The sequence below is a fragment of the Onychostruthus taczanowskii genome, unplaced genomic scaffold, assembly GCF_017590055.1.
Source record: "Onychostruthus taczanowskii isolate IOZ18803 unplaced genomic scaffold, ASM1759005v1 scaffold27, whole genome shotgun sequence".
Taxonomy (NCBI): domain Eukaryota; kingdom Metazoa; phylum Chordata; class Aves; order Passeriformes; family Passeridae; genus Onychostruthus; species Onychostruthus taczanowskii.
The window spans coordinates 4,611,035-4,636,893 of record NW_024500017.1 but is presented as its reverse complement, the minus strand read 5'-3'; the positions used below and the strand labels follow the sequence as shown (position 1 = coordinate 4,636,893).

General features: G+C 42.2%; 1 protein-coding gene across 1 annotated transcript; it reads left to right on the top strand.

Moving 5' to 3' along the window:
- The first annotated feature begins 264 nt into the window (after positions 1-264).
- Positions 265-19,769, top strand: HAS2 (hyaluronan synthase 2). Its single transcript, XM_041407572.1, has 4 exons — positions 265-839; positions 9,524-10,150; positions 14,671-14,772; positions 16,758-19,769. Exons 2-4 carry the CDS (start codon positions 9,524-9,526, stop codon positions 17,688-17,690), a joined length of 1,662 nt encoding a protein of 553 aa, XP_041263506.1. The 5' UTR covers positions 265-839; the 3' UTR covers positions 17,691-19,769.
- The last annotated feature ends 6,090 nt before the right edge of the window (positions 19,770-25,859 follow it).

Genomic DNA, 25,859 nt, shown 5'->3' with positions numbered 1-25,859 from the left:
CCCAAGTGCGGGGCATGAAGAGGAAACCAGTTGGTGGCAACATATGTGTATTGTATTTCTCTGAAAAAATTTGCAACTTGGCTAATTAAATTCCTGGCGCTGAACTGGTCCTTGGCTGAGATCATGGCAATTGGGAGGGTTGGGTTTTTTTTTTTTTCCTCCTTACAGGAGTTCCCTCCTTCTTCCCATCCTCCGCCTATTAAAACAAGTCAAGTCTCCCTTGTTAAAAGACCCCATAACGTGGAAGAGGCAGAAAAGCAGCAGCAGCAGCAGGAAAGAAAAAGACGTCTGGAAAATATTACCCTTTTGCTGCTGCTGCTGCTGAGAAACCTCATTGAAACAGTTACTCGGGCAAGGTATCACCAAAGAGACTTTATCTGATGCTGATCTCTCAAACTTTCAGACGCTGCCTTGCAACTTCTCCAGGCTCCTGGCTAGCCGGGTTTGAAATAAGATCTTCAGCTTCGACCACGAGAAACTAACTCCTAATTTATTATTTCTAATTTTTTTTATTATTATTATTATTATTATTATTACTATTATTTGGGGGGAAAATCCCACAACTTTGAGCTAGAAACTGAAGCAGAGAAAGACAAATACACGATAATTGTGAAAACACGTGGGAGAAAATGAGTAGGACTGAATAGCCTTACACGATTTTTTTTTTATTATTTTCATTTTTAATTATTTTTTTATTCCTGAGCGTCTTATAAGTCCCTGAAAAGTGCGATTTGTTCTTTTACCTCAAACTTGGAAACTATTCAGCGGGAGCAACGGTACGTGAGACCACACAGTTGGCTGGAGCCCCTCTATGACCAAAGGACAGAAGGACAAACAAGGTAGGTGATTTATGATTATGCTTCTGTCACCTCAAGAGCAGAAGACCCCCTCCTCCCATCCCCACTAGTCCAGGGAGGAAAGCTGGAACAGATCCCCAAAATACGAGTGGGGCTGGGGGAGGATCTTACCGGCTCCTACGCTACACCTATTTCAGCAATGAATAGAACCGCCGTGAGGATGAATGAGGTTTTCAGCTCCAACCCCTCCTCCGTGTAATCCATTTAAGACATTGCTGAGCTTCAAGATCTGGGGGGGGGAAAAACCCCAAACTCAAAAAGCCAAAAAAAAAAAAAAAAAAAAAAGCCAACCGCCCCATAAACCCTCTGAAATTAGAATAAAATCGAGCACAGGCTGGGCAGCCGCTGCGCTGATCGCAGCGGGGAAGGCGAGACCTGCTCAGAGCCCGACCCGGCTTCCCTCCGGCCGCCCCTCGCCTTTGCATCCAGGGCCGGGCGGGGACGCGACGGGAGCGGAGGGAGGGCTGGGACTGAGGGAAGGCAGGCGAGGCGGGCGTGGGGCTGACGTCCCGCCTCGGACAGCGCTGCCGAGCCGCCCGGGCGCCGCGGAGCGCGGGCAGGGAGGGGACGGAGGGAGGGAGGGAGCGCCCGGTGACGCCGCCGCTCCGCCCCGTTGGCCGCGGCGCCGGGCCGGGGTTCCCCCGCTCCGTGTGCAGCCCGCGGCCAGCGGGGCCCGGCGCCTCCTGCCCGGCCGCAGAGCCCTCTGTCCCCAGCAGCCCTGCTCGGCACCTCTTGCAGCGGCGGCTCGTGTCTCTCGGACACGGCCGGGAGCCGGCTGGTCACAGCCTCGCCACACTCCGCAGCGATGCTGGCAGAATAGGGCATTGGCCCGTGGCAGAGAATTTACCCCATTTCCTTGCCCGAGAGGATCCCATTGTAGTGCAGCACTCCTGATGCGCAGCGTCTTAGTCTAGCGAAGACGGAAAGGGGATCTCGTTAATGCACATAAATATCTCAAAGGGGGTGCCAAGAGGATCAGTGCCAGACTCTTTTCGGTGCTGCCCAGTGACAGGATGAGGAGCAATGGCCTTAAACTAAAACACAAAAGTGTCACCTCAACAGGAGGAAGAACTTCTTCACGTTGAGGATGGTAGGGCACCAAACAGGTTTCTCAGGGAGGTTGTGGAGTGTCCCCCTCTGGGGACATTCCAAGCCACCTGGCCACGTTCTTGTGTCACCTGCTCTAGGTGGCCATACCTGGGCACGGGTCTTGGACTCCACGATCTTCACACGTCCCTTCTAACCCTAAGGGTTCTGTGATTCTGCAGGGCTGCAGTGACCCCACATCTCTTAGGGCACAGCTGCTTCTTCATGTTTCATTCTGCTTCATAGTCTTCTGCCTTTTTCCATTGGCACCCATACCCTTTTTTAAAGCACACATTGTGTGTAACATGGGTGCCTTGAGGGTTCTTCTGAGGACTAGATAAGGGTAATAAATCTTTCTTACCCTGCATCCAAGCATAGAAAAACCTGGGTCAATGTTTTCCCAGTAGGAAGAGCTGCTCTACAGGATTCAGTGGAGTTTTTCAGGCAAGTTCACTAGGAAGAACTCAAGTCTTCATATTTGTGATATGAAAGCATATTTGCTCCATTTTTTTGCCATTCAAGATTAGTGTATAGAGCAGCAAAGTATTCCTAATCAGCAACCAGAAAACATTTCTAAACTAGATTTTTGTTTAACTACAATACAAAGTATCTGAGTAGAAATATGATTTACTTCTTGTTTTGTTTCTTGGAGCATTTGTCTGGGGATTTTTTTTGTTGTTTGTTTCTTTTCTTTTCTCTTCTTTTCTTTTCTCTTCTTTTCTTTTCTTTCTTTTCTTTTTCCTTTTTTTCCCCCCTTTTTTGGTTATTTTAACAACTTTTCTTTTCTTTCTTTTCTTTTTCCTTTTTTTTTCCCCTTTTTTGGTTATTTTAACAACTAGTGTATTATTGTGTACATGAGGGTCAAATCCAACCTGCAGCCATAGAATTCTTTCCACATTGGTTACTCAAACCTGTAAGAGATTAAATTTGAGCAGTTTAGTGGGAAACATACACTGAACAAATAGGAGATTCTTGATTTGCTGATCAAAGCCTGTGCATACAGAGAGAGTTTGCCATCATCAGTAATCCTGTTCTTTACTTTTAATTTAACCTCAGAGTTAACTTTAGTCTTATATGAGCCCTTTCCAGAAGATCAATAGCATAACAAAATCTGGAAGTTATAAATAACCAAAAGCTCCAGATATGGTAATTGTGTTGTAATTAAGGTGTACAGATGGAGCATAACTTTTCACTTTCCTCTCTGCAGGCTGTAGAATAGAAGAGAGAGTCTGGACAACTGTCTTATGCTTGTGATTAATATCTACCTAGAATCATTTGTACTCCAATGATATATGATTTAATTTGCCACCAAAATAAGGCTAATAATGAATCTAAATATTGTCTGAGAAACTGTAAGCCTCAAACACCGTGTAGCCCCAGAGAGTGTGCATACAGGCCCAGACCCAGCGTGTGCAGGCACTCACTCGTGCACTCTGACACACTCGTGTCATTGAAGCAGCTCCTCTGTGGCAGCCAGTGCTATGATTCTCATTAGTAAGGAAGTGGGTATTAAGGCTTATAAAGATTTCATTCTTCCTTTGGTTGTGTGCAAAACAGCCCTTGGTGGCTGTATGCACTTAAAGCTGTGTGTGCTGGCTTTTACAGTGCCCACCTCACTGATCTCAGGCATCCTGCTGAGTTAGAGTTGCATGTTTGTTACAGACAAATCCCCACAGACTATACCTTCAGGTGAATATAGGCAAGGAAAGTAGCAAAGGGTGTGTTGGTTTTTGTTGGAGTTTTTTGACTAAAACCAGTTATATGGAACTAGAGAACAGGTGGATCTCATATAGCACTAAAAAGAGTAACCTAAGCCTTATGAAGGGTTTTATAGACCTCCAAAAATTTCTTGCATGATCATAATTCACATTTTACAGGTGAGGAAGCTGTGACAGAGAGAGGTGAATTCACTTATCTAAGGTCACCCAGCAGGTGAATGATAACACTAGGAAGCAAACTGAAATTGTCAAGGCCCTGATCCACTCTTAGATTCCCTCATGTAAGAGATGCAGTGGTTAAGCACTTACTTATCAAACAACCTTCATAAGGGAGGTTAATCTCCACAATAAATTTGTCAAAAATATACTTGCATTTTTACCTCAAGTGTCCCAGAAATAGCATCTTTTCAGATAAAGATTTTTTTATGCCTTTACTACAGAACTGCAAGGTAAATTATCCACTGATTTCCCTCTTCAGCAAAATATCTAAGTGCACACTTATCTTTAATGACACACTTACACGCTTTGCTAAATTCAAAGCCTCAGCACTGAGGCTGAATAGATATTTAAGAATGCAGCTTCCATTCAGGCATATAAAAATGAGATCTTTTCAAAGGTTTTCTGTGATCAGCACTTCTGGTTTCCACAAAGGTTCCAGACAAATCTGATGTCATATGTGAGGTTGAGTTGTATTATCAATTTGTTTTCAATGAGGAGGTGCTATCGAAGCTGCTGCTACAAGTGTCCCCCCTCCAATGAAATTACTTGAGTTTCTACTGCATAGCAATAACTGGACACCTAAATTGGATTCCTCATGAATGAAACTAATCACAAGGTGTACCTCTGAAGGAGGTGAACTTTTCAGTTTTTTCGTCCATTGGGTCCGACTATACTTAGTTCAGAGTAAAGCACAAAAATGTATGGAGGGTGGAGTTAGGCCCTCAGCACCAGGTGTTCCTCTTTGCAGATCTGTTCATGTGGTATTGCACTATTTGCTGATGTGACCACAGCCCTCGAAGTCTAGAGAGAGGCACAGCTCTTTGTAACCTTTAAAAGTGAAAGGGACTGTGGTGCGTTGACCCTGACTGGCTGCATGGTGCCCTCCCCACTGCTCTACCACTGTCCTCCTCAGAAGGATGTAGATGCAGAAAATAAGAGGGCAAACCACCTGGTATGTTGAGATAAAGGCAACTTAATAAAGCAAAGGCTGTGCATGAAGCAAAGAAAAACAAAAGATTTATCTTCTACTTCTCATCAGCAGATGATGTTCAGCCACTTCCCAGGAGGTAGGGCTTCAGAACTGAAAAACAAATGTCATAACAAATGCTTCCCCCTACTCCTTTTAGGTTTTTTATCTGAGCAGATGTCACATGGTATGGAATATCCCTTTGGCCAGTTTGGATCAGCTGTCCTGTTTATGTTCCTTCCCAGGACATTGCCCACCCACAGCATATTGGAGTGGGAGAAAATGTTGGAGAGACATCCTGGATGCTGTGGGAGCACTGCTCAGCAGTGGCCAAAACACTGCTGCATTAGCAACACCTTCCCAGATACCAATACAAAGCAGAGCCCTTGAAAGGCTATGGGAAAAAATAATTCCATCTCAGCCAGGCCCAGTAAGGGACACAATGAGCACATTTGTGATCAAACCTTTATTACTGCCTCCTGGATAGATATTGGCTTTTGCAACTTAGGGTTAGGGTTTTTCTAAATGTCTTCAGATGTTTGGAATTATTAAGTGCTAATTATGTCAAACAACCTTCCAAATCATTACATGTTAAGTGCAAACTTTTTGTCTCCCTCTCTTGCTTTTTTATCTTCTCAGGAAAAGCTACCCAGAATTACTATGTGCCAGTGTTTGAGTGTTGCACGAGAGGGGATTTCTGAGAGAGATGATGTAGTGAGATGCATCCCATGTCTTATAAGCAAACATGACTTCAGTTTGACCTCCATCAGTTTGGCCCCCATCACTGGTTCCATGTCCTGTATCAATAGATGCCAGGCACCACCTGATTGCTTCCTTTGTCCTCATAGCAGCCACACAACAGAGGGTGCATAATTGAACAGGCTGCAGATAATATTGATATCTTCTGGCACCAATGCACATTGGTTTTCTGGATATCTATCTATACTGCCTCTATTCAGTATTAGTAACAAAATAAGCTTTTTCTTTCTCTTTGCCTCTTAACTTCATAAATGGATGAACTATCTTCAGGCCCTGTTACTCTCAGAGATGCATGAAAGCTCATTAATAGCCAAGTGGATGAACTTTGCCACAGGATTTTGGAGGAAGAAAAACTGGTAGTTTACCATGGAGGTCACCAGTGTTCTTTGCTGAGTAAAGACCCAGTTCAAAACAAAACAGAAGAACCTGCTGAATTTCAGTCAAGTGTCTAGATCTTATAAAAGTTAGATCTAGGTACCATAACTACAGTAAATGCTAGCCTAAATATTTTTCAGAATAGAGAAAACTGAAGCATATTTTGCTATGTTCTTCTCATTTGAGATGTAAGGCATTATTCAGTCTGAGAAAGGAGTGTGATCTCTAGTGCCACACTTAATACCCCAATCATTAGACGTACTGTGTAAATATCAGTCATTTGTTAACCTGATGTTTTTCATGAAAGCATTGTTGGAATACTACAACTTTTAGTTATGCCAGTTGTTAATAACAATGTAAATTCCTTTTCTCCTTCATCACAAAGCAGAAATACTCTGTTTGTATATATATTGGGCTTTATCAGGATGCCAAGAGACACAATGCCAAACAGCTCACCGGGTGGACTCTGATGTCAAGTACATGCAAGGGTTCATTTCTTGGTCATGCTTTTCCATAGGAGCCTCCAAAGAAAGGCACTCCTGGCCTGCTACTGTACAGTCACTACAAGGCACGTATATACTTGGCACTGCTTTGTGAATCAAAATGTGTGACTGAATCAGCAACAGCCTACACAGCATCAGGATTTAGCATATGGCTTTCACATTTCAGTTCTATGAGATGGGCTGGTGAGCACTGCTCAGCTCATCCCTGAAAGGAAAGATCTGAAACATCACAACAACAAATTGCTCAGTAGTAGACTTTGAAGGCTCTTTACATACACTCACCTTGTGCATGCAAACCTTGGGTCTGCTTGCTGGAGGCTGTGTAAAACTCATACTGGGTTCAGCTCCACTGGGTTAGGTGAAAGTGCCTGTAAGGGATTTAGGTGCCCAAATTAGTATAGAATGTATAGTATAGAATTAGTATATTTCAATGTGTCAGGCCAGGCTAGATACTCGTAACAACACTGTTTGATCTGAAAGTCTCTGAAGCAGCTGCTGCCTAGCTTCAATATTAGTATTTGATTCAGCAGTTCATTTTTGGTCCCAGACTTGTACAAGCATCATTTCCTTTTAACTTCTTGGCTTAATTCTTGGAGATGGGTGGAGAGTTTTTGGCTTCTTTGCCATTGTTTGGGCATGTTAAATTTGATAAAGATAATTTCTGCTGGGCAAGCTATCAATACCTCGTGTTAAATCTTGAGACTATTGAGCAACTTTTCCAGTTCCCCTGAGATTCAGTCAGTTAAAAGACTATACATAAACCCCTCAATTGCACATACAAAGGGGAAAGTTTCTTTGATGAAAGCCAGGAATTAGATCAAAACACTGTGTATTTTCCTGAGGTTGACAGAGAAAGGGAAAAAGAAGTGTTGTTTTATTAACACCAGAAATTAATTTCTTTATCTTAAAAGACTCGATTTTTTTTTTTTCAATGGAGAGGATCTGTGCTGTAATGACAAAGTCAGAGAATTCGGTTTTGTTTTTTTTTTAATTTTCCTTTAGTGCAGAAGCACTTCATAGGTAGAGCAAAACAACAGCAAATTAATGTAAAAGATCCCTGCTACAGTATATAGTCATTCAAATGTAACCACTCCAGGTCTTAATGTAAATCCTGTTTATTTCAGCCATATAATTCTTAATGTAAGCAGACTTTAGGACCCCAAATGGGAAAGCAGAGTACAAGTGCACCATTAATGAGACATTTACCTTGATGTTTGTAACATTTTGCATTCTTGAGGGATTAAGTCAGCACACAGGCTATTTTACTTCGAGGTAATCTAGAGGGGATCCATTACTTAATCTGTTTTCTAAAGCAAGTCTATTTTGGGCACTGAGTTTCAATTCACCTATAGTGGTGGTAAGCATAAGCTGTCTTTTATTAGGCATCTTTCTGACCCCTGCTGTGAAAGATTTTCAGACAGACCAGAACAGGGAGGGTCCCTTTTGCTGGTGGATGATTACAACACCTGTCAGAGCCCAGCCTTAAGTATTCAAGGAAGTCCTAGAGCGAGGGTCTGATTTCTTTAACAGTGCCTCCAAATATACATTTAAGAGGCTTCCTCCTGTCTTGAAATTTAAGACCCTAAATAGCCAGTGGAAAAAGACAAAATCTTTGTAACCTCAAACTTCATGCATGCCTAGTTTATTTTTATGTTGTAAGTGATTCTGTGTTGACTTTTTTGTTCCAAGCCTGTAACTTTTCAGACATGTATATAGTTGATGACAGCTATGCTGCTGTTTCTTGGTAGTAATTTTTCAAGGAAGAGTTAAAAACATATATGATGTAAGGAAGTCGTGTTCCAACTTCAGCTTTGACCAACAGATGGTGAAACAAACATGAGCAGCAGATGAGTGAGAAACAGCAGGGAAAATATGAATAATAGCAAGAAAACACAAATATTAAATCTATTACTCTGAGAGGACCTAATTCAGCAAAATATTCAAGCATGAGCTTTATTGACTTGCCACACACTTTCTGGATTAGCCTTAAACAGACATCATCTGTTTCATAAAATGCATCTACTGACAGAAAATGTTGTCATTAACTTCTTACAATTCTGAGAATGCTGTTGCATAAAATGGGTAATGTGATCATCAGAGAAGGTATTTAGGTACCAATAGAATCCACCTGCCTGCCTGCCTGTACTGTTTATTTGTTTCAAGTATGCCAGAGCACCCTCCATGCCAGCCAGTTGTTCCATAGCCCAGAGTTTAGGTTAGAAGATTTTACAGCCAGGTAAGCTAAATATGTAGAAGTGGTAGAATCAGCTGTGGAAGTGTAGAATCAGCTGATGTCCTAGAGAATTTCTGAGTCCAGGGTGGAGTGTTGGCTTTGTTAAATTTATGCATATTTTGCCACAGACTTAATCTCAGTTAAGCTTTAGCCCCTATACACACATGCTTACGTGTGCATGTATCTATGTACACAACTATATGAATAATACATTTTTGCAATGGTATTGAGAAGACCTTTTAAAGCAGATGTCTGACTATATAAATATAAATTATAAATATAGTCAGACATCTGTTTAAAAAAAATATAAATACATTCAGGCATCTGTTTTAAGAATGTCTTTCCAATATTTTTGCAAACATAACTAAGCGACAGAAACAATTCAGGGTGGGATACAGTTGTGACATGGATGGGGGATGAGGAGGGGCTGCCCAGACATTCAGCTGTTCCACTCTCCTGTGACCGTACAAAGCAAGTGGTGGCTCAAAAGCCCCTTCTCCAACCTCCTCAAGATAATATGACAGGCTGTCAAAATAAGATCCTGACTCAGACAGCACCTTCTGTGAGGGCACTGTGAATAGCAGAAAACATCTCTGCTACATTAAGTATGTTTGGATTGTATTTCACATGGGAGAAGTCCTGCAAAGAGATGTTCAGTTGAGCAAGGGAATACAGTGACTCTCTGAGCTAGAAGCTCAGGGTGTATCTGTTGATGCTGAGATCTGTGTTGCAGCCACGTGCACCCCTTATGATGTCTTATATCAGCAAGTGGTGGCTCTGCTAATGGTTTCCCTACTTCTTTGCAGATGTATTGTGAGAGGTTTATATGTATCCTGAGAATACTTGGAACCACACTCTTCGGGGTGTCCCTCCTGCTGGGAATCACCGCTGCTTACATTGTGGGCTACCAGTTCATCCAAACAGACAACTACTACTTCTCCTTTGGACTCTATGGTGCTATCCTGGCATCACATCTCATCATCCAAAGCCTGTTTGCCTACCTAGAGCACAGGAAAATGAAACGGTCGCTAGAGACTCCAATCAAACTGAACAAAACAGTTGCCCTTTGTATTGCTGCCTATCAAGAAGATCCTGACTACTTAAGAAAATGTTTACTCTCTGTAAAAAGATTGACCTACCCTGGAATTAAAGTTGTTATGGTCATTGATGGGAACTCAGAAGACGACGTTTACATGATGGACATTTTCACTGAAATCATGGGTAGGGACAGTTGTGCCACTTATATCTGGAGTAATAACTTCCACGACAAAGGTCCGGGTGAGACAGAGGAGTCTCACAGAGAGAGCATGCAACATGTATCTCAGCTGGTCCTGTCCAACAAAAGTGTTTGCATCATGCAGAAATGGGGTGGAAAAAGAGAAGTAATGTACACAGCATTCAAAGCACTGGGGAGAAGTGTGGATTATGTACAGGTAGGTATTAGAGCACCAGGTCAGTGCCAATTCAAACACACTTTGAAAGAAAGCAGCTTTTGTATATTTTGTGCAGCATGTTAGAAGCCATCCTAGTCCCTGATGAACACAGTGCTCCTTTCAGTCTGTTTGGAAACAGCTTGACCGTTAAAAGGGTATTTTGCTACCTTTTAAAATGGCCAGTCTATCTGTTTTAAATTTGTGCACCAGCTACTGGAGAAATCTGAAATCCTTCCCCTCCCTTCAGTACTGCCCCCTCATCCAAATGGTTTTGCTTCAGACAAAGCCAATGACCCCCTGAAAGCCCCATCACCACTCCTGTAGGTGAAGGTCTCGGGTAAGGCTTTGTTTTGTAAGTTTGTTAGCAGCCTCATATATGAGCAGACAGGTATTTGGTCTCACTAGGGAATAGCTTGGAGAAGTGGTGAAGTCTGTAAAAATGACGGGGATATATTTTAAAGGCTTTGAAGGCCATGTGGAGTGTTCAATAAAAGGGTCAATGTGTAGATTTGAAAGAAAATTTCTTCAGCTAAAGCCTGAAGGAGCTTTTGCTTCATCACTTACAGCTGCATTACCTCACTCACTGCAGCTTGGCCTTTAAGGCCCTTATGACACACTACTCACTTAAAAATGAATTAGGCTGGGTCCTCTCTCCCTGTTTCCAAAACAGCAGAGGCACATTTCTTTCCAGCTGCCTTGGATCCTCTGAAAGATTGTCTATGTTTTTGCCTTACTTACATGGAAGCATTCCTTGCTCCTGCAAACAGCCCTGCTGACTGTGGGAAGGGGAAAGGGTCATGTGTGGAGGAAGGCAGGTGGGATCAGATACTCTGGCTGGACACTGAGGACCCTTCCTTAGAAATCTAGGCCAAGAAGGCTTATTTGACTAATCCCACTGAATAGGACATTATTTTCCTAATGAACCACCCTCAGTTCTTCCAAGGCTCTCCCACACTCAGAGCATCCAGCAGTCTCCTGCAGTGGAGCAGCAGCTCTCTGCGAGGTGCTCTCTGCTGGCTCAGGGCAGCTGCATGGTGAGCCACACGTGTTCCTGGGGCCTGTGCCCAGCCTTGTGTGGGTGTGTGTGCACGCTCTGCACAGCACAGCTTCCACGTGCAGTGTCCCAGGGACCCGGAGAGGCTGCCAGTAGCTGGGCTGAGAGCAGCGAGTATTCAGTGCACAGGAGGGGCAGAAACTGAAGCGTGCCAGGAACTGCTCTGTTATTGGAGCTAGGAGAGTAAAGCCAAGATTTAAACCCCATCCTCCACCACTTCCCAAACTGAAACTGATTTATTCTTTCAAAACAATAGGTTTAAGATCTCCATTGTCTGTGCCTTGGTTTTGTGCTGTGAGGAACTATGATGGGATAAAAATGCTGATTTTCTTTATTAGCATGGGTTTATAATCATGCAGTCATTCCAGATTGCAGAGAAAGAAGGCACAGAGGAAGCAGATTCATTGCAAGTTTCCTCCCTCAGTTCAGCTCTTGCATTTTTCAGGGAACTTGGAAAAAGTGTTTCTATTTCAACAGTCACAGCATAAATTCAGAAAATAGAACAGATATTTCTATTCAGTTAACACTCCAGACCTGGCTCAGAAGGTCTAATGAATTTGTCAGAGACTGCAGTGCTGCTGTGAGCACAGTCTGCAGTAGTGACTGATGCCACAGTCACATCTACAGTCACATCTGTAGTAGAAATGCAGCCCCTTAGTGGCCCTGGCTACTGCAGAGTCATAAAAAAAAAAATGCAGCTAAAATGTGGCTCTGTTTTATGAAAGAATAAAGGTTGAGATATTTCAAATGGTCCTTTGGGGAGACCCAGGGTAAATTACTTTAAACAAGCCCTATATTTCAAGGGCTAAGCAGTCTGTATCAATGATTGAGCACTTTTAAAAGTGGCCAGTCAGCACCACTGTCCACCCTCAAAATTGTAGCCATACAGTTCTCAGAAGACACCCTGGAATTATGAACAGGCAATCATAAACAGTCAGACCAGTGCAGATAACGAGCTGTTACTCAGTAGTGGTGTCTCATTAAAATCTGAAACTGAAAAGTGCTATGAAGGCTTGTTTCCATCCTAGAAGGGTTTATGACTGTGGAAGTAATCAGGTGGAGGAGTTAAACTGGCATGTATTATCAGTGCAGAGTTGTGAGCTAACCAGGGTGCAATTCATCTTGTCTTGATGGAGGTGCCTGTTTGCACAGTCCAGTGCAGTCTGAACTCAGAGCAGCTTGGATAAACCGTCACTGCCTATAGCAAGTAAAAGAACAGCTCCCTTAATGCCAGTTGTCCCTTTCGTGTAACTCTGTGACCCAAAGCAGTGATGTTTGGGTCACTCGGCCCTTATGTGGAAAGACAGCAAATTATCTCTTGTGCTGTCCTGGGCACACCCTGGCTAGGCAGGTGTCAGTGTTTATTTAGGCTTCTAAGTGTCTTTGTTTCTCTGGGTTTGTCTTCTATTCACCTGCAAAAACCTAATCCAGATGGAAAATGATGGCTTGTTAGATTTGTCCCAGAAACCCAGACATACCCACTGTGCTGACATGCGCAGGACACGTGATGGTGTTTTGTTTAAAAAATCCAGTGTTTTCAGGATTCCTCATCTCTAATATATTAGTAATGTGGCTCATCGGCAGGCCTTTTTGCCACAGGTAAATACATCTAATGGGGTGGGAGCTGCTCAAGTGCCAGGTGCTGGAGGGAAAGCAGAGGGACTAGGAGGCAGCTGATCCCAGCCCACCACTTATGGTCACAAGAAATGGCATGCCTGTCACTGCCTGAGCTCCCTGGGAATTCAGCAAGCTACAGATTGCTTGTGCAAAGCACTCAGCAACAGGTACGTCCAGGAAGACCCAAGTAAAAGTATAGGCATTGTTTTCCCTCTTCAGTAGAACTGTTTTGCTCCCTTTCTATCACTGTGCTGCCACTGATGACAGCTTTCCACTAAAGCTGGAGTCAGGCCTTGGCCAGGTTACAAAGATGCTGTGGGATGAGGCCACTGAGGAGGGGAGATAGATGCATCAAGTAAGTGGGGGCTGGAGATGCTTGTGGCCTTTCTCCTGACAGAGATATGAGAGCTTTCATCACCTTTCTCCTCTTGGCCCCCTCTGAGTGAGCATGGAAGGGAGCATGCTGGCAGAGTCCCAGCTGCATCTGAAACTATGAAGTCCAACTATCCTGGGTAACCTCTCCTCTTGAGTCTGGTCCAGAGCAAAGCCCCAGTGCTTTCCTCCCACTTCATAGGGCAGATGTAAAGGTTACCTCTCCCCTGGAGTGAGAGGGCTTAGGTTGAATTGAAAGTTTGCATGAAAGGACACCAAAATTAGGATACCCATTACAAAGCCTCAGCAGAATCTGTCTTAATATGCTGTTTAGGCGGAGCTGCTGACTTGCTCCTACTGACCCTGTCTGAAGTCACAGGAATGCAATGTGGGGACAAACTGAGGCAGTATGAGAATTTGTAGGGTGGGATTCAGCCAGTCAGAGGGGTGTTTCTGGGACAGTCTCTGCTCCAGTTCCTGGGTGTCTGTGAAATGAGTTCACACACGATGTGGCCAGTTCTTTCAGCTGCAGTAACTGCAACAAGGAGACACCCTTTTGTTTTAAATAGGCTGCAGCCCGAGTCATTCTCCTCAGAGTGAACGAAAGCAATGCCAGCTGTCTCACAGATCAGCCAGCCTGTCTGAGCCCTCCTCCTACTCTCCAGGGGAAAGCCAATTTCCTAATGTACACAGTGTTTAGTTGACTAGGAGTGTTTGTGTAGCTGAAATGCCTTGTGTGTCATTTACTTCTGCCTTGCTCTTTTGGAGTACCGATCTTTGGGACTCACGCCTTTGGCCTTACATATATTTTTATAAGAATGCCAGAGAAAAATAGCAAATAATTTCTCTACATCAAATGTCAAATCCCTGCACTACTAATAACACATCATGAATCTAAAATTAAAAATGAGTTTGTTCTGAAATATAAGATACATATTTTACATGAATTGCTAAACACTTCTGTGAGTGAAAGAATGATTAGGTTTCTTCCCAGACTCCTACTTGACTTTTTTTCCTTTTAATAACAAGTGCCTGGGATTTAACTCCTCACTCTTTCCCTCATATGGCAATGGGAAACATTTGACCAGGATGCTCCAACTGTGCAGCTGATGCAGAGAAATTCTATGTCAGAGCACGACAGGAATCTGCTGCACACCTCCAAACACCATCTTATTCTGCAGTGCCCCATATCTTATTCGAAGAAGCCAGTCCAGTGTGCCAGTAAAACAAATGGAGCTGATACAGAGGATTGTTTGTGTGCACAGCCTTAACAAGCTCTGTGTTTTGTGCAGCACTATGCCTTGCTGCCTGGTACAAGTGACCTTTAACAGAAATATCAGTGCAGACTTCAAAGTCAGATTTAATTGCATTCAGGAGAATATGCATTTAGAATCATTATAATCACTTGCATGATTTTTATTTTCTTCTGTAGTCTACTCCTTAACCCATTTTTGTTCTTGTTTTTTCTTGCTTGTAGGTCTGTGATTCAGATACAATGCTTGATCCAGCCTCATCAGTGGAGATGGTAAAAGTTTTAGAAGAAGATCCAATGGTTGGCGGAGTTGGAGGTGATGTGCAGGTGAGTACAACAATTTTCAGATTAACAGAGGTGTTTCAGCAACTATTTGCATTGCAACGGATTTCTCTGCCTGAAATAGCATTAAATATAATTTATGCATATATACTATATGCATATATGTGATGCCATTATAGATGCTCTTATCAATACCTTAACCTTTTTGTCCATTGAATGGAAACTCTTCTTGGATGTGAACACTGTATGGTTTTAACATCCAAAGCAAGCAAACAAATAATATTCTGCCCCTGTATGTGAAAAGGGGGGCACTGGCATTGTCAGGATTGTTGTGGCATCTTTGAGTCTCTGGGTATAGCTGCTTGCTCAAGGTACCAAAGAAAAGCTATAGAGGGGCAGGAAATTGAGAGCAGGTGTCCCACAGCCATGTCCAGCAACCTCAAGAACTTCAGTTATGTTACTACTGGCAGCCAAGATTGTTAGAAATAAAAAGTAATTTTGAAGCACTCTGCACTGTGCACTCTGTGTGATGCTGGGTCTCCCATCTCTGTCAGGCAGGGCAACAGAAAACTTCCAAGTCAGACCAGCTCCATGTGTGTTAGGATTTTCAGCATTACTGAGTTTGGCTGATTACTACAGCAAAAGGCTGTTGGCACCTTTTGACACAACTCCTGCTGCAATTTATAAAGAGAAATGCATATGAATATTTCAGTTAGCCTTAAGATCAGTCCCCTGTACTCAGCTGGGCTTTTTATGTGAGACAGAAGAGAAAGAGCTATGTAAATGAACAAGAACTTGCTAATGAACGCCCAAGTAGTCAGAAGTATTTCAGGCATGTGGCTCATAACTCCAGAAATTAGGATTCCCACAGAAACCTGAATAGCTTTGGAGCTCTAGACTGACCACAAACCAGGCAACACAGCCCATGCATGTGAAATTCCAGGCATGTGTGAGTACAAGTGAAGGGAGGCAGTACAGGTTCAGCTGTGACAGTGAAAGTTCATAAGCATCTGCATTGGGAAGGATGTGTGTCCTCTGTGAGGAAAGGTGACAGAATGAAGGCTTTGGGCTTTTTTCCCCCCCAGTTCATTTTCTAGCATACACCAAACACATTTGAGCCAGGCTTGAGCCTATCCCCAAGCCCTGCTGCTTCTAATATTTTCTGGAATGAAAACTGTTGGAAATTAGGACCATCAGAGCAAAAGACTATAATTTTTCTTTTTGACAGTTGCAGGGAAATGCTTTATAGTTGTAGAAGGCCAAAGATCCGCACACTTCCTTGTCACATCCTCTGGCACAAGGTGTGTGTTGAGAACCTGGATGTGAAGCCGTAGACTTGTGCATCTGCATGCGCTCATGCATCCGCTGAGTGTTTAGACTCGATGGACAGAAGAGAAAGACTGAGACATTTATGTGGGCCTGAGGAAGGCTCTACTGGAGTGTCACCATATGTCTTGGGACAAGGGAACAGGCTGGTACTGCAGAGACAGAACAGGCTGCTCCTCAGAGGAATGCTAGATATGGAGACACAGTTCAAGGTTAAACCTCTAAGGCCAGACTTGTGATACTAAAAATGTAGGGCAAAACCATGTGCTCCACTTTTCTCATGCTCCAGCATCGTTTTGGGAGGGCTGGAAGGAGTCCTGTGAGCCCCAAAGATGTGTATAGGCAGGAAAGCAGGAGGAGGCCACCAGCTCCTCTTGGTAAAATCTAAATCCAGCAGGTCTAACTGGGGCCAAAAGGGAAGGAAGATAGAAAATAAGGAAATTTCATTGTGGAGAATAGAAAGCTTGCAAGGAAAAAAATAACCTTTCGGTGAAACATTTGAAGGTTTCATCTCACCCTTCCTGTCAGTGTCCTGTCTGAAATGTTCGTGTAGCTCCTGGGTTTGCCATGAGTTGAACACAGGAGTGAGGTTCCCACCACAATTCATCTAATGGTGCTCTAGTCTCAGCAAATTCCTTATGGATCCAATGTACACATTTTCTGTTTTAAGAGCTCATCTAAAAGGAAAACTTTTTATTTTGCAGATTTTGAACAAATATGATTCCTGGATCTCCTTTCTGAGCAGCGTGAGATACTGGATGGCATTTAACATCGAAAGAGCCTGTCAATCCTACTTTGGCTGTGTGCAGTGCATCAGTGGACCTCTGGGAATGTACAGAAACTCTTTACTCCATGAATTTGTGGAAGATTGGTACAATCAAGAGTTTATGGGCTCCCAGTGCAGCTTTGGAGATGACAGGCATCTAACTAACAGAGTGCTAAGTCTGGGCTATGCAACAAAATACACAGCTAGATCCAAGTGCCTTACGGAAACACCGATAGAGTATCTCAGGTGGCTGAATCAGCAGACCCGCTGGAGTAAATCCTACTTTAGAGAGTGGCTTTATAATGCCATGTGGTTCCACAAGCACCATTTGTGGATGACCTATGAAGCTGTAATCACTGGATTCTTTCCTTTCTTCCTTATTGCCACAGTCATTCAGCTCTTCTACAGGGGAAAAATCTGGAACATTCTTCTCTTCCTGTTGACAGTTCAGTTAGTTGGCCTGATAAAGTCTTCCTTTGCCAGCTTCCTTAGGGGCAACATTGTCATGGTTTTCATGTCACTCTACTCAGTGTTGTACATGTCAAGTTTACTGCCAGCAAAGATGTTTGCAATTGCCACAATAAACAAAGCAGGGTGGGGCACGTCAGGAAGGAAAACCATTGTAGTTAATTTTATAGGACTCATTCCAGTCTCCATTTGGTTTACAATCCTCCTAGGTGGCGTAATTTTCACTATTTACAAGGAATCAAAAAAGCCATTTTCTGAGTCAAAACAGACAGTTCTCATCATTGGCACAATACTCTATGCATGTTACTGGGTTTTGCTTTTGACTTTGTACATGGTTCTTATCAACAAATGTGGCAGGCGGAAGAAAGAGCAACAACACTACGACATGGTGCTAGACGTATGATGTTTCCGTGGGAAGTTACCCAGAGTTGTAAAGCAACCCAACGACCTTGTAGTATCTGTGGCATCAGACATATGTTGCCAAGGGAAATGGATCACTGCTGCTGGGAATAGGACACTTATATTCCTCTGGGTTCATTTTCATCCTGCCAAAGTAAGGAAAAAAAAAGAAAAAAAAAAAAAAAAAAAAGGTTTTTTGTTTCCAAGGGGGGGAAGGACACAAACCACACAGTTACGACCTGTTCACAAGAAAAGGGGAGAACTTCTGTGTTTATGCACTTTTTTTTATTGTGCATATGCCTGACAGTGTTATGTTCTATATACCTCACTGGTCATGCTTATGTGTGTGGACAGAAAGAAAGGGAGTTTGGAGAATCAAGAAAAGGACTGTACAACCCCTTGCAACCTAATTTATGAACTTCTCTTTTTTATAGTTCTGTTTATAGGAAGGGTCTTTTGTTTTAGGCTGCCAAATGTAATGCCAAAGGTAAATTTTAAGAGGCCATTGGCTGAGCTGTATTTTTATATTATTGTATTATTTGTGTGTGTGTATTTTTAAGTCAACTTTTTTTTTAAATCACATATTTTATATTTTACTATCTGCCAAAAAAGCTGCCTCCCCAACACTTTGTTCTTTAGCCTTTTAAAATATATTTGGGGACAAAAAAAATCATACATTCTCCCCCCAAATTTCTGCTGAAATGACATTGTTCACAACAGAAAGAATAAAAAGTCTCTCTGCATTTTGCAACTAATGAATGGTTATTTCTGTGAAAAAGCATTTAAATGTACTCTTTTAAGACATTTATTAGGAAAGGCCCGACATTTTCAGATTTTGCATACAAACATATTTGTGAATAAAAAAAGGCCAAAGGGGTAGATATGTGCAATTTGGGGGTTTTATTTTGATAACATTGTAAAAGGGAAATTTGCTTCTCTGCTGAGAACTTAATATCCCTGGCATCCAAAATAAACCATTAAGCAGGGCAGGCCTCCATGCCACTGGAGAAGACATTGCTACGGAAAGCATCCCACTGATTTTTATGGGACCTGAGCAGTCAAAAACTTTAGACTTGGAAAATCTTGGGCACGTGAAACTGCTATTGAATTCACTGATGATCCTAGTTGTTCATAATCTGCTAGAAGTTCAGGTTTTTAGAAAACAAACAAAAAAAACAAGGAAGGAAAAACTTATCAGTACTTTCAAAATGTGTGTGTTGTACATAAAACTGTCTCAGAGTCCTTCATACAGTTTACAGAAAACAAACACATCTGCTTCTCTGACATCCAGTGTAATGCAGACCCCAATAATTTGTTGAGCCCAATAATTTGTTTTTGACTACAGCATATCTACCAGAAAAGAAGCCAATTTTTTTATCAGAAAACATCAAGCCTTAGCAAATGCATCACTTCCTTGGTGCCTAATAATCAGTCCTGGACGTTTATTTTGGACAATAATTTTGAGAAATAATATTCAGGACTAAATTCTGCAGTCCTTCACCAGCCAAAGGAATGTGGCATTGAGCCCTAATATACTTTATAAAGAGCAACAGAAAGACCAGCTGCCCTTCTTAGATTCTGGTATTAAAAGCACTGTGGTAAAGCAGAAATCGGCATATGATGCTTAAAGAACTTAGAAGCATTTTCAGCTTCTCTTTTTTATGCAGACATGAATAGATTCTGCTGTAGAATGAACTGCACACACACTACCTTATTGTCTGATTATCTTGAGGTACATGATTGCTTGAAAGTCATACTAATGTTATGTTAATGATCGGAGAGTTGATTCATGTTGATTACAAAATAGAACAGTATTAAAAAAAAGCAAGAGAAACAGTAAAAATCAAAAAAACTTGACTATGCCTTTTAACTATTTATGATGTAAGTTAAAGCTTGGGTTAACATTCAAATGTCAAATAAATCTTCTCATTCTATAAAAATATTGAATTAATTGCCTGTATTTATTCTAGCAATTATTCAATGTATTTCCAATATAGGTTGTATAGTATAATTGTTACTTTCATAAATAAAATATTTTTGATAAGATTATGACTAATTAATGGTGTTTCTCACCAGCACTTTTACTTTGAAGCCATAAATCTGCACAGTTTGAAGGCTGTTGTTCTAATGTCACCAGCCTGATTTCCAAGAGGGAATTTGCCATGGAGCACGTGTGGAGTGCCGTGCATGCCTGAGGTGGCTGGGGCTGGTCTCTGCTCCGAGAGGCAGCACAGGGCATAGGCAGCACTCAGAGTTTCTGCCAGCAGCTGCTAGATCAATTCAGTCAAAACACTTCCTTCCTTTTTTCCTCAGCTTCCTGATTTACAAAACAGGAATAGCAATCCAACTTCCTTTTGGGAAACACTTTGAAGTTTTTGGCCAAAGTACTTTAGTACATTACACAGGAGCTGATGTTTTCCAGCCCTCCTGTCCACTGGAAATTATCCACAGCTTGGGAAGCAGAGGAGGACAGGTCCATGGTCTTCTGCTCATCATCAGTGGTCTTTGTCAAGCCCCCTTTGCCTTGGTACAGCTGAATATTTTGTGTCACTGAAGGTTATGGGCAGCAGCCACTGCTGCAGGGACACAGGGGGAAAAGTGAAATCTCACACAGGCTTGCCACAGGTCAGTGACTTGGGAGACAGCTTTCTCAGCCCTCGGTGTTTGTTACCCTGTGTCTTGAGTATTGAGTTTTCCAGTACAGGGACATCATTGATAAACTGCAGTAAGTTCAGTCCAGGTTGGTTTGGGCTGGAGTGGTGTCTGAGACACCTGGGCTGGTTGGGCAGGACAAGGGATGTCCTTTGGCAGAAGGACCCTAAGGTCTTATCCAATACCTGTAGGGAGGTTTCCAAGAAAATGGTTCCAGGCTCTTCACAGTGCTGCTTGGTTTGATGACAAAAGACTCCAAGTTGAAAGGGGAGAGGCTCAAGGTTCAGGGTCTGGCCTGGATATGAATAGGGACTTTTTCCCCATGAAGACATCTAAGCCGGTTGCCAGGACAGTGCATCCTCCCTCCATCCTGAGGCAGTTTCAAGACTAAACTAGGTAAAGTCCTGAGATGCCTGGTCTGACCTTGGAGCTGCCCCTACTTTAAGCAAGGGGTTGGGGTAGAGATATTAACTCTCCTGTAATCCTCTCTGAAGCAGGTGCTGACAGCTCCACCTGCACTGCATGGAGGCTCATTCTGTCCTGTTCCAAACACATCCATCCTGACCCCAGGCACAAATAGCTCAGCAGCAGCTTTTACTGAGTACCCAAAACATCAGAGCCCTTCCGGTGACTGGGTCACTCTCTTAGCAAAAGGTTTCAGCAGAAAAACAGAGTATGAAACAGTTAGTATTGAAAGTCTTCTCAAACAAATTAATATTTTTAATAACATTTCCTGCTTTTCATTAATAGTAAATATATTTTTGAGACCTCTGTCAAAAGAAGAATACATGTTAAAAGAAATATTCTTGATCTGTTTTGAACATTTTTAAAAACACAGATTTTTTTTTAGTCACCTCTGATAGACAGATGGTCCTGAAAAAAGTCCCATAAATTATGAATTCTAGATAAAAGTTTAAAAAAACATTTCAAAAAAATGTCATGAATTGGCATATATTGGCAGTATCTCAAGTTATAAATCATTTCCATAGTAGACTAATTTGGGTTTGAGAGCATCTCTTTGCAGAGACCAGGTGTGATGCAAAACCTACAATAATCAGAGGTGCAGCAGGGAGGAAGGACCTCTCCTCTTCTGTCTGCTAATAAGCTTCATTTTGGCCAAGAACCAGGTTTCTTTCAGTGGGAAATACATGAATATTTAGCAGAACTTTTCTAGGAGTCAGAAAAATTCTTGTCAGACACATGCTGCCAAACATGTCCTGATGCACAAGCTGTTGTGAATATGTCTATTAAAAAATAGGTCTGAATTTGTTTCTTAGCAAGAGTTAGGATGGTAAAGAGGAAACAAAGCTACTGAAAGTTGTTGATGAGATATGGTATTACTGAGGCTTTGTTGCAAATGCCACTTTTCTCTGGATTTAACACAATTATTTAAGATGGATGGATGGATGGATGGATGGATGGATGGATGGATAGTGGGCCACAAATGGTTTATGCTTCTTTCAGCTTTGGAAGAAGCATGTTATACTTTCTAGAATAAATATTATACTTTCTATAATGTTTGTCTTGACCAAATAAATCCAACTTATTCTCCTAAAATAGCACTAAGATTTCTCTAAGTTACCAAACTGCTTAGAGGAAAATAACCTTGTAGTTACATTGTCACTAAATAAAGGAGAGATGCAGGCCATATTTCTGAGCTTTGGTGCATGATAATACTCTATTGTTCAAGTGTCAATACAGCCTGTGGCATGTTTTTGTCATAGGCCAGAGAGTCCTGCCCCAGAAAATGCTGGACTCAGGTGGCATTGATACATGGAGCAGGAACTAGCCTGGTCTGGGACATTGTAGAGTTTAGGTGTGATCCCCATCATCAGAAGATGGCCAGATTGAAAAGAGTCCTGGCTTTTTTTACTAGGTTAAATACAAGCTATCACTACCCCACTGAGAAGCAAAAGGCAAGTCAGCTCACATGTTTACCTGACACCATGTGGGATCTTATTCTCTCAAGAGATCCTTAGATGTCATTCAGTTCTGCAGTTTTCACGCCTTTCTTTTTTTTCCACATTTTCTAAGTCCATTGATCATGTGCAGGAAGCAAGAAAAAACACTAACTGGGGTCTGAGACCCATAGGATTAATACTTCCATTGCTTCTTCCACAGCATCCCTGCTGGGCTGTCTTCAGTTTGTTCCAGTTGGACACACTCTGTAGAAATTGTATGGTTATGAGAGGACCTTCTTTTGGCTGCTTCTCACAAATATCAGTGAGAACAGGAAACATTAAGAGCTTGCTCATGATCAGTGCTGCTTTATATAACCCAAGGGAGTAAAGTCTGGAATCTAACATTATCAGACACATTATTAGAAATTACAAAACCCACAGAAAGAGCACGTGAAAGAGTGACAGCTAGCAAGTGAATCACAGGAAATTATATTTTGTAAGTTCCTCTGCCCATATAATTATTTATTTCATAGTCTGTATGAGTAAAAGTAGCACTTCTTTCTATGTCTTGATCCTACAACACTTTGGGGACATACTGCTACATGGAACACTTAGACATGAAGAACTGAGATGAATGTGGCTAAAAATAGATCAAGAGGGAAGCTTGCCCTAAATTAAGCATGAGATTGTGGCCTGTATATGCTCCCCAAAATTGTTCTTAAGTTTTCCATACTGATTCTTTCTAATGAATGCAGCTTATAGGCTGAACCCATCCAGAGTTGATGCTGCAGATACCAGTGAATTCTGTTTGTGCTCAGTCTCCACTGCCTTCCTAAGAGCTGGTCCTGACCTGGATTCTGCCATCTATAATACCTGGATAATCATGACAGCACTGTGAGATGTATTAGGAGATCGCTCAGCATTGAAAGAGAAAGTCTGTGAAGATCATAGAAGAGGGCTTCTCCTTCAGGAAAGGAAACATTTGCTAACAGAAATATAAAAGAAGAATTGCACAATACGCAAAATGCTTATTTCATGCTTATACATGAAATAAGTAGAGAAATAGACCTTTTGCCCTACAAATGACTGTTGCTGTTCACTGCTATGGAGGAAGGCTCAGTGGCCATCTCAGATCATGGTTCATAGTTTAATTCAGGTTGGAGGGGTCTCAGGAGACCATCTAGTCCAATATTTTGCTCAAAGTAGGGACAACCCTGAAACAAAAGCAACCCAACAGAAGAGTTTATCCCACAATTAGCACAGCCTTTCCTTAAATGCTGACTTCTGTAGATGATCAGACTTGGTCAAATGTGTAAAAACATATGCACTCTGAAAGCCTTGTCTACACAAGAAAGTGTGACGTAACCAAAATCTTTATGATTTTACTTACTGTAGTCCAAGTGTTATTCTATTTGGTTTGGTTTGATTTATGTTTCTTGGGAAATTTTGCTCACAACTGTAAAACTGAACCTTCTGTTTACTAGCCTGTACAAAGAAAACTTTACTTAAATTGTGGTAATAAATTGATTTAATCAAACAGGCAGAAAAAACATGACACTTTTATGTCGGCCTATGCCAGATCAGTCTCACATGATTTACCATAAGATAAGCCAAGTGAATTTACAGCACTTTTTTTCCATGAGGTCTGCCCTGGGCAAATCCTTGCTTTGCAGTAAGCATGAGGTAGCTTAAGCCTGCAGTGTCAGAGTAATTTTAGTTATATTGCATTGGCCACAGGGCATGAGAGCAAACTGGACAGATAAGGTAAGATAATTAAGGCAGTGTAAACACACGCCCTAGGCTATTCACAGCTTTTAGATGTATATGTACCTTAAAGTGCCCAGGACTGCTTTCTAGGTAAGCCAGGGGCCTGTGCTACTTCCACACAAAGACACCTGGGACTTGTGAAGTGAATGACCAAAATTTCAGCCTGATTATTTAAACTGTTGGAAAACTCCATTAAGAATGTGTTTTCAGAATAAGGGTGATTCCAATTTGATTTAGTTTCTCCATTTTTTTTTTTTTTCAGGTAGGACTTTAAGACAGTTTACCTCTTGCACACTGGAAGTGCAACCAAAATGTGCTCACATAATCACACAGTAGGATATGGGGTTGCCCTCCTGCAGGCACTGGAGAAGGTGCTGAAGATATCACCTGCTGCAAAGCAGAGGAAGCTGAGGTAGTGGCAAGTGTGCCTCTGGACATGCACCGTCTCAGCTCAGGACTTTGCACAGGCCAGAACCGAAATTACTGCTTCCCATTGCCAGCACCCACTTAGCTCAGGCTGAGCAAGCAGCAGGCTGTTGGCTGCATTATGCCCCTCTGAGCACCTCCAGCATGACAGATGCACAGGCTGCATGTATGTTGTACCTGTAGTAGAACAGAACATGCTGTACATGCAGCAAACCCATCTTAGGCAGGAACCACAGAAGTCGGGTATGCAAGTAAGACAGCAGAGGGTCCTGGCAGCAGAGGAGGGAGAAGAGAGATTTCACCACGGAAAGAAGCCTAAATAAGCTGTAAATAAGATAACTCACTGCACAGCACATCCCTTTGTGGCCAGATGAGTATTACTGTGGCTGCTCTGCCAGTGTTCTGGCATTGGCCTATATATAGTTGTGTAACCATAGGGGGAAAAGAGTGAGCCTACAGTGCCTTGTGCTGAGTGCAGCTGTCACAGTGCATGGTCCTCTTGGCCCACTGTTTACTCTTTTCCTGACAGACTGTTTTATACATACTGCAAGATGACAGCATGATCACAGGCAGCTGCCAGATCCATTCATTTCCATTTTTATAATTATTAGTCTTTAATTCTAGTAATTAATTACTTGATGGTCATTTGGCTTAAGACAATTCCAGTTCTGAAACGCATGCTGTAATCAACTGGATTCATCCCATAGAGAATGAATCACCTGCCCACCCCCAGCAGGGTGTACTCCCCCAACAGCCTGACAGATCTCACATGGGTGTCTTTACCTGTTGGAGAGCCTGTGTTGTCCTCAGCTGCCAGCTTGGTCCCTCTCTTGCTTTACCACTGCTCTGATTGCCACTTATGTTCTTAATTAAATAAAAGGAGTGTGAGGTTCTGGCCAAATTAATCATGGCTGGGAATCAGTGCTCATATTGCTCTTGCAGCTTTGAAGTCTGTCTAATCTCTCCCATTCTCACTATAATATCTGAGATGTGATGAGGGCTTTGTAAGTACACAGACAGATTGCAAAGTTAATGGGCACATATGGGTGTTTTTTCTCAGCCATTATTCTCTCTGTAATTGTGGTGGAAAGAATCTGTCAGCAGAAATGCACTCCTCAGTAATACATTGTTGCAGCTTGTTGGTAAATGTTGGGGAGAGTGCTGGTCTCTGCAAGTGTGTTCTGCACACGTGATAGATCACTCCATACTCTTTGTTTGTTTCGTTTTTTTTTAAACAACTAACCAGTGAAAAAATAATTTGGAAATATATCTGGCATTGACTTCATGAACTGTGGAAAGTTTTCTGATCAACCCAGTGTTGAAATAAAAGAAAAAGCTTATTATCCTTGTGGGTTTCTTCCTCTGAATTTTGGGTGATACCCTATGCATTAACAAGCAAAGCCCCAGGAAACTCAGCATCATTGCAT